At 35.1% G+C, this 13,483-nt stretch overlaps 1 protein-coding gene across 3 annotated transcripts in view; it reads right to left on the bottom strand.

Moving 5' to 3' along the window:
- Window positions 1-1,026: 1,026 nt before the first annotated feature.
- Window positions 1,027-13,483, bottom strand: part of LOC108381406 (glutamate receptor ionotropic, kainate 2) — a 446,498-nt gene continuing 434,041 nt past the window's right edge. For all 3 annotated transcript variants that reach the window (XM_017637827.1, XM_017637841.1, XM_017637850.1), the window contains 2 exons: window positions 2,051-2,441; window positions 1,027-1,993 (listed from right to left, as the gene is read on the bottom strand). In XM_017637827.1, the coding sequence (XP_017493316.1) occupies window positions 1,707-1,993; window positions 2,051-2,441 (678 nt within the window). In that variant the 3' untranslated portion in view covers window positions 1,027-1,706. The remainder of the gene's footprint in view (window positions 1,994-2,050; window positions 2,442-13,483) is intronic.

Here is a 13,483-nt window from a genome sequence, read left to right as displayed (position 1 = left end):
TATATGTATCTCGCTAACCGTTCTAGCAATTTGTACCAAGCTCGGTATGGTTATTGTGCTTGCCACATAAAAGCAAACCGTTGAAAATTGTTGAAATCGGACTAAAATTGAGGCCGCTTTTCATATAACGGTAAATTTCAGATATGCTTGAAATTTCAATATTTCGAAATTTAAGGACGCTAATTTACTTAAAATGTATAGACCCCGGCTTATCATGTAGCGGTAGCTTTCGGAAAGGTGGAAAACATATACTTAATACTTGCGACGGGTATTTAATGTTCGGCTCCGCCCAAACTTAGACTTTCTTACTTGTTATTGTGTGTCGGTGTTATTTATGGCTTTTATGAAATTCCTTAATTTGCAAAAACACAAAAAAGTATGACTACATGTTGTCTGGCAGATATGCCTTCAGCTATTACTGAAAGCCTGAAAAGTGCGGAACGCCTGGGAAGCTTGTTGTGGAGTTGTACTCTTAGGTTTATTTTCTTTTTGATGGTAATCTCATTAGGGGTGATAAAGGGATAAATTGCTTAAATTTATCAGTTTATCTGCATTGTTTCATGAACGCACCTTGGTAAATAATTGCACAATATTGTTTATTATTTAACTTATCTGGCTAGTTATTTACGTTCCATTCTTACCTCGTCCATTGTGATAATTTGCTTTTAATGTTTTCGTAGCAAAATCGACCACCTGGAGTCTAAGAGGGTTGAATTTTGCCGAAATTTATTCGTTTATCCACCAAAAACGTCGGATAAAGTGATAAACTTTGGTTAAATAGATTTCCATAGAAATTTTGACATTTTATCAAGTTTATCAACAGTTTATCACTTTTGAGGAAGATCCCTTTTGTCTTTTCATAAAGAAAATGTTGGCATTTTTAGCTTTATTTTCTTTCCTGATAGTCATGTTTTCAGTTTTCACCTTCATATAAACTGTGATTTAGTTATTAGCAATTTATTTTTATTTGCAAATAGCTAACGTATGAACATTGAAATGGAAACAAATTTTGACAGCTGCTGTTGCTGCACAGCGCCACTTGCGGCAGGACAAAGTACTTTAGGCTAGGCAATTTTAAGCGACAGGGAGGAAAGATTCGCAATTTTTGGAGATCACTAAAAATTCGGATGCAATTTTAGCTTTAGCATTTTAGCATATTTTAGCGAAATCGAAGTTTTGGAGTTCGGCTGCAGAACTATTAGTCTAAGTACCTAGGCTTACTAAAAAGCTTTACTATTTTTAGAAACTAATATTTACCGTTGAAATATTACAATAACAGTGCTTTTTTTTGCTTTTTAAAATATAATACTAAGAATTTTGCCTTAAACCTTATTTTTACAATTTGATTTGTTGGCGTACTACTTCTCTATCCTGATGTAGAAAATATTGAAATATTTTGCATTTTTTCTTATCCTAAACTGAACTTCTTTTTACATATCGTCGCTTGGGTAAAATAATATCGTAAGCGTCATACATACGTGCGACGATATATTGAAGTATGTATGTTTTTAAGGAATGAATATACTGACTTCTTTTTGACTTAAAATTTCATAGCATACAATATTTTCTAACTTTTTTTAAAAACGGATTATCTTCGCTTTTTGCGATCATCTGGTCACACTGCTTATTTAATAACTAATTGAACGCATTCGTTTAGATAATTATAATAATACAATTTTATATTTTTATTTCAAATCACTCAATACTTAATTAAAATAATTGTAGTGCACCCCACTAGCATTTGGGATGCCGCTTCCCAATTCGGCAGGCACATACGTAGAATCCGGTGTACATTTGACGCACTTACGGTTTAGAGATGGACGCTGTTTTGATGTATGGCAATGCATGGCATACCTCAGTTCTTCCGCCATTTCAGAACACAAAGATTGGTTTTCAGCGAGCTGCATTGTCTTCTTGGAATTCCAACAAAATTCTAAAATGGCAACGACAACTGCCAAAGCTAGACCGCAAAGCAATACGACGAAAACGCCACCTTTTAAAAATACATGAATTAGAGTCTAAATTGAGAAAAAGATGGTTTGATATTTACCTATGTTTTCCACGCCCAATGCATTTGCTTTAGATTCTTTACTTTTCTCGTCCCGATTGCAAACATCACCCGTATTTTTCCACCATTTATCATATAATATCTGTATGATTCCCTTTTCTTGAAGTTCCAAGATTGCGAGAGACAAAGGATCACGCCAAGGCGACCCTTTTGGAGTGGCGATGCCGTAACCTTTAGAATCCAGAAGTCCACCGATTTGTGTTAAGTTACAGTCACGTTGCACTGCATAATCAAGCATTGTAGATTCCATAAGGAAAGCGTAATTTCCTTCTATAACACGTTTTATACCATTTTCGTAAGTCTTAACAAAAACTGTTCCTCTTCGATTTTCCATATACTGCCACATTTTTTGATAAATACTTATTTTAGAATCCTGCAAAAGAGGTACAAATTGTAAAATCCTTTATTAAACAAATTCAAAATTAGTCATTATTATAGTATGCATATAATAACGGTTATATTTTCTTCACCGTATCACAGTAACCTTAAAATTTATTAGTGAATGTGAACTTCATGAAATTGGAGCTAATGGCTCTGCAAACGAGTTGGTGATTTCCGTAAATATTAATAGTAGAAGCTCAAATTTATTGAGTTCTGTTGCGACACCCTTCAAAAGAAAACCAAATTATTAACTGTTTTATACAATTTTCGGACTATCTTTTATGTAGTACCCAAATTTAGGATGTTCGATTATTGCCCTTATCTCCCTCGTTCCAGTGCTGGAAAAAGTAAAATTGCGGATAAATTAAGTTACTTTAAACAAGACGTAAAATGATGTTGAGCAATATCACCAGCTCCATCAAGAATTGGCAAGGACATCAAGAATGGGTCTGGTGGTAAACGAGATCATCAAACAAACAGTTAGTCCTTCGAGCATTCGCACCTACGTCACTGTTGACAGTTATAATTTCGCGAAAGCTGAGAATTTCGTTTACTTTGGAACCAGCAATAACCCAGATAATTATGTCAGCATCGAAATCCAACGCAGAATCACCCTTGTCAACAAGTGATTCTCTGGACTGAGTAGTCAATTCAGAAAAAAAAGTCCCCTCATGATGTACGAAAACCACTCTCTATAAGTCACTCATCATGCCCGTGCTACATCATGACGCAGACGCATGTCTAATGACAAAATCCGATGAGAAGTATCCTGTAATATTCGACTCTACGCTTTGTGAGTACTGCAGATGATGGAACTATGAGCTGTATGAGCTTTACAATGACATGGACAAAGTGCAGCGCATAAAATCAAAATACAGCGGCTTCGCTTCATTCACATAGACACCGACGCTTCAGTTCTGAAAGTATTCAACTGGGAACCCGCTGGTGGTACCAGAGGAAGAGCGAGGTCCCCACTGCGATGGAAAGACCAGGTGAAGAGGGACTTGTAATCACTTGGCATTTCCAATTGGCGTCAGTTGGCACAGAAGAAAAACGACTTAGAGTAAGAACATAGTGGAGCGGCGAGCAAAGCGTCGATTTCAAACGCGTACGTTTCAATGGGAAAGCGCATAGTGGAGAGCAAAGCGTACATACACGTTTGTAATTGAAGCGTTGCTCGATGCTAGCTCTTCGCTTTGCTCGCCGCTCCACTATGTTTTGACCCTTAGGCGGTTACAGCGCTGAATAAAAAGATAAGTAGTTTTGTTAAAATTGTTTTTTGTTCATTTTCATCTTCAGTCATAGTCCCTTCCAGGGTTGTTGCGAATATTATTCCAAAATAAGTCATTTCTGGATAATAAACAAACGGCCTGTCCAAATTAAACAGATTTGGTATCATATGAAAGAGGACTGAAATAGCTTTAAAACTGAAATGTCTAAACGAGGAAAGCCACATATTGAAAAATATTTCAACAAAAAATGTTAATTAATTACCATATAACAAACCTTTTGTCAGGTTTTGCATTATAACCAGTAATAATCCCTGAAAATCGGGGTGCTAAGTGGTCTAAAAAATCTGCATATTTCTTTATTCTAAAAACCACATGCATTGCTTTGGTAGTTAACTTCAACTTGGTATTTGGGCAAGATCGTACTCTACTCAATACGCCATGCGGTAAGCTAGGCTAGTCTTGCTAGGGTCTGACCTTGAGACTTATTTATTTTTATTGCCAACGCTACAATAATTTTCAATTGGCGACGTGTAAATACAAAAGCATGTGTTGATTCGCTGGGCTGTTAATTTATATGGGATGGTATGATTCGAATCACATGTTTAAAGTAAATTAACTAACCCTTTATATGTACATATTTGTACTGCGGTATCCAAACAATTACATTGTAATCCTTTAACTATTAGGCGAGCCCATTAACTAACCCTTCATATGTACATATTTAGGTTGTGGATTAGCATCACAGCTGCTCTAACTTTTAGTATCAAGTTATGAGGTGACTCCCCTACTTCTACTTGCTCCTGTGGATATTCAGAAGCGACAGTAGATATCGACGCCATTTCTACTCCGGACACATATTAACCATTTCTTTATTAACTATCGTACAGTGCTTATTTTGTGGACGAGAAATTGATCGATCCTGTAATTGGTTTTGATTAATTACACCAGGCTGAGGTTCAAATACCCAATCGGCTAAACCTCGCAAAATAATCTCTTGTGGCACTAATCTTAATTTTTGAGTCTGAAGAGAGTTCTCGCCCTTCTGTAACCCGCAAGAGAAAACTGAAATAACCAGTGTAGGGTACATACATATACTCCCCCTCCAATAAAACAATAAATTAATTAATCTTAAATGTAATTTTCCTTTTTTTAATTGGAATTGTTAGTGAATTAGATTTTTTTGTTGTATCAGAAATTATATTTGCAGGTTTGAGTAAATATATTGAAACCGTTTTAGTCATATTTCCATGTTGAATTTTGAACACTTTGTCATTTTTCGAAATAATTTTAAATGGTCCTTCATAAGGTGATTGCAAATTTTACTTGTTAATAATAATTAGAAAGAGTTTCATCTGTATTATCAACTTCGTTATTATAACTGTTCGTAACAACTAATTCACCTGGTAATCTTCATGTTTGTCTATAAACTAATTCTGCAGAAGAGCATTTTAAATCTTCTTTAACAGACGTACGTAATCGTAATAATATCCGAGGAAGAATTTCAGACCAGTGATTAGAATCCTCCGAAGGAGTAATAGCAGTCTTTAATGTCCTATGAAATCTTTCAATCATTCCATTTGATTGGGGATGATATGGAGACGTATGAATGTGATCCTAACAATTTAGTTAATTCTGTGAACAATTTTGATGTAAACTGTGATATATATGTGTATATAAAGTGGAATACCAAAACGAGGAACGTGATTTTGAACAAATGTTGTTGCTATAGAATTAGCTGAAATATCCCTAAGTGCATATGACTCTGGCCAACGTGTATGTCTATCAATGATAGCTAAAATGTAACGATTGTTAATTTTTTGCACAGGCGTCTTAGTATGTTCAGAAATTTTTGATTTTTGACAACTTATACGAGTAGAAGTCCAATTATTTATCTCTTTGTGCATATTAAGCCAAAAATATTTTGATTGAATCAACCGCCTAGTTGTACGGACACTTGGATGTGATAAAGAATGAATTTTATCAAAAATAATTTTTCTCATAGAATTGGGAACAAATGGTTTAAAAGGTTGTTGAGAAATATCAGACCAAATATTAAGATTAAGTACTGGAATATTAGTTTCTTTTAAATTACTCTTGGAATTTTGGTCAGATATTATGTTATAAAGTGTTTGATCTTTTTGTTGTTCTTCGAATAATGTTTGAAAATTTATGTCTTGGGCTAAAATCATGTTAACATCTGAAATACGTGAAAGGGTATCAGCAACTATGTTTTCTTTTCCAGAAATGTATTGAATGTCGTCTGTAAATTGTGCAATGTACTCTAAGTGTCGAATTTGTCGAGGTGATTTGTCTGATTTAGAATTTAGAATATGTGTTAAAGGTTTATGATCAGTATAAAGAGTGAATGTTCTACCTTCTAGAAAATGTTTAAAATGTTTAATTGAATTGTATATTGCTAAAAGTTCTCTATCAAATATAGAGTAATTAATTTCTGTAGAAGATAATTTTCGTGAAAAATATGCAAGTGGTTCTAAACTGTTGTTCCCCATTTGTTGTAAAACCGCACCGACTGCTACATTCGATGCATCGGCAGCAAGTGATAATTTACCATTTTTATCAAAATGAGTGAGTAAAGTCTTCTGTGTAAAAAGTTTCTTCACATTTTCAAAAGCCCTAGTTGTATTTTCTGTCCAATTTAATTGTTTAAGTTTATTTTTAGTTGCCAATGTTAACATTTCGTACAGAGGACTAAGTTTTGCTGCTAACATTTTAACATATCTATGGTAATAATTAGCCATGCCCAAAAATTTTTGTAATTTATTTATTGAAAGTGGTTTTTCAAAATTTACTATTGCTTCAACTCGTTCGACACAAGGTCTTATTCCTTCACTTGAAATTTCATAACTTAGAAAATCTAATTTATTTGCTCCAAAAATGCATTTACTAGGTTTAATATTCAAACTATCTTTTTCAAGTCTTTCAAATACAGATTTTAAATGCTCAATATGTTGATCTTCATTATCACTTGCAACAAGAATATCGTCAATATAGACAAACAAAAATTCTAACCCTGAAAATACTTCATTAATAAAACGTTGAAATGTTTGTGCACTATTTCGTAGTACGAACTCAAACATTCCAAACGGTGTAGTAATTGCTGTTTTATGTATATCTTCTTCAGCCATCGGTATTTGATGATACGCACGAACAAGATCAATTTTGGAAAACAATTTTTTATTTTTTAAATCAATAGTCAAATCATGAATGTGAGGTAACGGATAAAGATCTGGAATAGTAATACAATTAAGTCTTCTGTAAGCTCCACAAGGTCTCCAATCATTTGGTTCTTTTTTGGGAACCAAATGTAAAGGAGATGCAATGTGAGAGCGTGAAGGCCTACATATACCCGTTTTAACTAAAATTTCAAATTCTGTTTTTGCTATATTAAATTTAATTGGATCAAGCCTACGAGGTTTAGAGAAAGGTAGCACTCCTTTTGTCTCAATTCTGTGAACCGTTTGGCGTTGCACTGGTTTAGTGTAATCTGATTCACAAGTAATTGAAAGAAAATCATTTAAAAAGTTTAGAAAATTTATTTTCAGTAATTGGTATCCTTATTGAAAATATATCCCAAAAACCAGATGATCCAGAAACTTTCAATTTTTTGTTGAATCAGTAATTTCTCTAAAATTCAGCGGCTCCGCTGGCTTGGCCATGTCGTTCGGATGGACAGAAACGCTCCTGCTCTGAAAATATTCAACGCGGGCCGCGATGCTTGTAACAGAGGAAGGGGAAGGCCTCCTCTGCGTTGGAAAGACCAGGTGGAGAAGGACTTGGCTTCACTTGGCATTTTCAATTGGCGTCAGTTAGCACAGAAGAGAAATGACTGGCGTGCTGTTTTGGACTCGGCCAAAATCGCTTAGGCGGTTACAGCGCCAAATAAAAAGAAGAAGAAGAATATTACAAATTTCTCCAAAAAGATAGCGCCTAAACCTAGATAAATTTTTAAAAGTTTTTTACTATAAGTTTTAATAGAAGAACCGTTAGCTGCAGTCAAATTAAGATCTGAATTTCTTGTATGTGATTTGAATTTTGAAGAAAGAATGACAGAAACGATTGCACCAGTATCAATTAAAAAATTTTATTTATTGAATTTATCATAAATAAATAGGCGGCGAGATGGCTTAACTTCATTTCCATTACTAGCCACCGTCATAATGGAACGATCTAGTTTAAAATGTTAGAATTTTTGTCATTTCTATTTGTGTTAAAATTACATGGTTGAATGCATTTAAAAGCACTACTTTTAAATTTTCTATGGTACCAACAAATATTTTATTTAATATCGTTTCTAGATTTAGAACGACTTCCATCTCTATATCTCTATCTCTATCTCTATCTCTATCTCTATCTCTATCTCTATCTCTATCTCTATCTCTATCTCTATCTCTATCTCTATCAAGAATGATAGAATACAAGATTGCGCCAACGAGAGAGGATTTTTGAGCGTAATTTTTGCGTGACGTCATCTTGGTGCAATTGCAAGAGAGAAATGCCAAAACGCATATAAAAATATGTAAACAATGCAGAAAAATCTGTTAATTTTAATATTACATGGCCCAATTTTGCAGGAATCAATAAATATGCAAAGATTGATTAATTAGGAACACGTAGCAATAATTTTGGACATGTAGCCCTTTAGGTAAGTACGATTTTTAGCACATGAAAAAACGGATGTATTAAAAGTGTTTGCAATTTCATGTAGACCAAAAGGATGGTGTGCAGCAAAGTGAATTTTTTGACTCGCCATTGTAAAAAGCCATGCAGAGTGCATATTTATATTTGTGTACGGTAGCCAACCACCATAAACTCCACAGCTGTGGACTCCACAGCTTTTATTTATTGACTTTTGTACCATGCAATGCAATCAGTATGAAAATACACAAGAGGGCTATTCGCGATTCGGTGCATAAGAGCTGACAAATTTATGCAATTGCAGAAATATGCCATGGATTGTGAGCGACCTTTATTAAACTGTCATGGTAAAGCTTTTGCAAAACAATATTTGTGCATCAGCTTTAGTTTTGTTTATGAATGCAATACAAATTTGCAATGCAATGATGCTAGACCATTTGCACCGGATCGCGAATAGCCCTAATATGTTACCTATTTGGAACTGTGTATTATTTTCAATATCTTCAATAGTAAAGTGCTTCATGCACACATAGCTCGATTTGGTGTTTACTGCATCTCCTCGCCGGCAGAACGGCTTCCACTTTTTCGCCAGATTTGCGTCCGTAGGAAACGAAAAAAAACTTATATCGCACGCTTTCCTTTTGTTTTCACTATTACACTTTTCCACGGCACACTTCATTTGCTTTGTAATGTCTCAATAATTGTTTAAAACAACGCAGAAATATTAACGCACAAATATTAAAATTGTTATTTGGTTTTTTCATATGCTCACAATCAACAATTGCACCAAGATGACGTCACGCACACAGCTGATTCTGTCAAAATCACAAAGAGCGGATTAGCGGTACCGCCATTGGCGCAATCTCTATTTCTCTCAATCGTCTATCTCTATCTCTATCTCTATCTCTATCTCTATCTCTATCTCTATCTCTATCTCTATCTCTATCTCTATCACTATCTCTATCTCTATCTCATGCCTGTCTTCAAAACTCCACCACAAACTCAACTGTATCTCTATCTCTATCTCTATCTCTATCTCTATCTCTATCTCTATCTCTATCTCTATCTCTATCTCTATCTCTATCTCTNGTATTAAACTCCACCACAAACTCAACTGGTTAAGCAAGAACCACAAACCCGTCAATGCAGCTGCACTGTTACATGCTGAAGCCAAACGTCAATACGCTAAAGCATTAAGGGAAGCATCTGTAAACAATTTTCGGGAATTCTGCACCAACCAGGGCAAAGAAGATGTATGGTCCATTACAAATCGTATTATTAAAGATGCGCCACTGCAGCGGCCGCCGACAACTCTACACAAAGATGGTAGATTCACTGAAACAAGCTTTGAAACAGCAGAAGCGTTAATACGGCACTTCTATCCTGACGATAACCCGGACGTCAGTGTAAAGCAGCGTGCTATTCGAAGTCAGGTAAAAGCTTTCATAAGTACACCAAATGACCAAGATTTTACGGAAGATGAAGTCATGGAAACATTAAGCTCAATAAATCCAAATAAAGCTCCGGGACTAGATAACCTCACATCTGATATATGTATGGAGGTATTTCAACACTATCGGACATTCTTAACAAACTTGTACAACACATGCTTGCGGATAGGATATTTTCCCAAGGTATGGAAAGAGGCTTACGTAAAAATTCTGCCAAAACCGAACAAAAAAGCTGGTGACCTATCATCGTATGGACCAATAGCTGTACTACCCGTCTTTGGAAAACTCTTGGAAAAGCTGTTTATTGGGCGCCTATCGTATCACGCTGAGCGTAACCATTTATGGTCATCTAAACAATATGGTTTTAAGCAGCAAACGTCAACCACTGATACACTTTACAACGCTGTCCAAAATATCAATGATAAAAAACTTAAGAAATATCAGGTAGTCTGCGTATCTCTAGACATAAAAGCCGCCTTCGACAACGCCTGGTGGCCAATGCTGCTAACTCAGCTTGCGCGTTACCAAATTCCCTCAAATATCTACAACCTCATACGAAGCTACCTCCAAGATCGCATGGTTAAACTAGAATATGCAGACGCTACAGCAAAAAAGAGTATGTCGAAGGGCTGTATACAAGGGTCTATATGTGGTCCCATTTTCTGGAACATAATTCTGGACGATTTACTGTCTATGTCACTTCCGCATGGATGTGAAATTCAAACATTTTCCGACGACGTGTTACTAACCGTCAGCGCAAAAACACTTGCAGAGCTTGAGTGCATGACAAACGCTTGTTTGAGTCAAATATCAGTGGGGTTTGATGTTAAGCTAACATTCGGGGAAGCTAAAACCCAAGCAATTGCATTCACACAAAAAGCTAGATCAGCGAGCTTGTGTATAAATGGTATTGCTATACCTTTTGTAAAATCCATCAAACTTCTAGGAGTAGTAATAGATGAATATTTAATGTTTACAAACCATATGCGGTATGCTATCGCTAAGATGCAACGTATTTTCAAGAATCTGTGCAAATACGTTCGACCCACTTGGGGCATCCACGCCGAAAACGTGGTAGTCATATATCGACAAGTAGTGGAGCCGATGATTACATATGCCGCCGGTGTCTGGGGTAGTGCCACAAATTACTACTACATTCGTCGACTTCTTCGATCATTCCAAAGGAGTTTCGCTATAAAAGCAATACGAGCTTTTCACACAGTATCTGCAACATCGGCTTTAGCACTATCTGGTTTTGCACTACTACATCTAAAAGTAGCAGAAGCGAGCAAAATATATGAAGTGAAAAGAACAGGCTCTCTGAACAAAATACCTACAGAACTCACTTTGCAGAAAAGCATCCGTCCGCATCGCTTACTACACCCAGGACAGCGATAAACTATCGACTACAGCATCAGTAAATCAACAGGCGCAAATTGATTCATCAACAACAGATGATACTACTCAAATTTTTACCGATGGAAGCAAACTAGAAACGGATGAATGCGGCTCCGCCTTTGTTGTTTTTCAACCAAATGGTATCCAATACAAGCAAAGATTTAAGTTACATAATGTCTGCACTGTCTTTCAAGCAGAGGCTATAGACTCAGCTTTGGCATGGTCGCAGATGCACTTAGCCACATGCAACCTACATACTCTTAGTGACAGCCAATCGTGTCTCCAAGCCATAAATAATCGATGTAACACGTCTCCGCTAATTGCCTCTATACATGAACGCTTGTACCAACTTCGCCAAAGCCATATCATCGAGTTTTCCTGGATTAAGGCTCACATCGGTATCATGGGAAACGAACTTGCAGACGAAGCAGCCAAAGAAGCCGCAGCTCTAATAACAAATCCGGTATATACAGAATTTCCACTCAGTTACGCCAAGCGTCATATAAATCAAGAAACGGCTCAAGTCTGGCATCGTGATTTTATGGAGTAATCAACCGGAAGTGGCACAACAATATTCTTTCAGTCACCCTCGGAAGCGGAAGTTTACAGCCAAAAGTTGGGTATTTCTTTTGAAATGACTCAATGCTTAACAGGCCACAGTTTCTGCAAGGCGTATTTAAAACGCTTTAAAATTATCGAAGATGATAGCTGTCCATGTGACTCATCAACATCGCAAACAATTAGTCACCTTCTATTGGAGTGTCCCCGCTACGAAAGAGCCAGAAGATCACACGCAGTCCTCTGTGAAGAATTTAACATACAACCATTTAGCATTAAGGAAATCGCTAGATATAAACAACTAATAGAATCATTTAATAAATTCGTATACATTATCATTAGTTCCCTTAAAAGTTTTAATGCCCAGATTACAATCATATAAACCTTCATTGTTTGCTAAGTAAAATATAGAAATGAACTCTCCATCCCCGCCTGTATCCATTCGCAGGCAGTATTATTTCGAGCAATTTCGCAAGCCAATTATAACACATTGTAAAAATACTAAAGGATTACCACTGACAAAATATATTAGATTAAGCATTAAATATTGTTAACACAAAGCTGAAATAAATACACTAATCGAAGCGCGGCCAGCGTGAAGAGACCAAAGAAAAACAAAAATCTCTATCTCTATCTCTATCTCTATCTCTATCTCTATCTCTATCTCTATCTCTATCTCTATCTCTATCTCTATCTCTATCTCTATCTCTATCTCTATCTCTATCTCTATCTCTATCTCTATCTAGATCTTGATCTAATTTGTAATTCATTAATATCTTCTGTAATTTTGCTAAGATTTTGGTAAATGGCTGTTGTTAACTCAGTTAAATTTCTAATGCATTGTTCAAGAATATTATTATTATTATTTTCTACACTAGCGACATTAAAAGATTTAGACGATTGGGGTTTATTTATCAAATCAAATAATTTATCTGCAAGAGAAATAATTTCTTCAGTACTTTGATCATTACAAGAAGTTATATGAATTTGTATTTGTTGTGGTAACTTTCTACTCCATAATTTAAATAAACATTCTTTACTGACAACTTATTTGGAACCTGCTAAAAGATTTCATATGTCTATAAAGTTCTGATGGTGAACGACCACCTAGTTCAGTATTTGAAAATAATTGTTCTAATCTCTTCTCTTCGCTAAGAGAAAATCTTTCACATAAATCTTTCTTGTTTCATATTTGTTAATCAAAGGAGGCGGATTAATAACATCAATAATTTTAGAAATTGATTCTTTTTGAAAAAAAACTAGAATATTTTGAAATTTGATATTATCATGATGTATATTGTTAATTTCGAATTGTCCTTCCACAAGGAGATCCATACTTCAGGACAATCTTTCCAAAAATGAGGCAATTTAACAGATTTTGATAAATTCGCACTTAAGTTATTTTCATTCGGAAAGTTATTAGAACGTATAATTTGTGAAATGTTTATGTTTGATGGGTGTATTGGATTTTCATGTTCATTTTCTGTTGTTGCTGTAAAATTGCGTGTTCATATTGGTGATCCTTGCACTTTGAAATAAACTGAAGAACTGTACAAAATAAATATAAGTAATAATAATTTCAATTAACACACATAATATTTATGTACATATTTATAAACAAACAAGAAAAATGATTAAAAGTTTAAATAAATGTTAATAACAATTAATTAAATTAATATAAAATTATTATTATCAGTTAACGTTAATTCTAAATTTCTTTTAAAAATTTTGGTTTTAAA

Source organism: Rhagoletis zephyria, unplaced genomic scaffold (genome assembly GCF_001687245.7).
Source record: "Rhagoletis zephyria isolate East Lansing unplaced genomic scaffold, Rhagoletis_zephyria_1.1 Rzeph_scaffold_00136, whole genome shotgun sequence".
Classification (NCBI taxonomy): domain Eukaryota; kingdom Metazoa; phylum Arthropoda; class Insecta; order Diptera; family Tephritidae; genus Rhagoletis; species Rhagoletis zephyria.
Note: the sequence above shows the minus strand (reverse complement) of the source record. Positions and strands in the feature narration are given on the sequence as shown.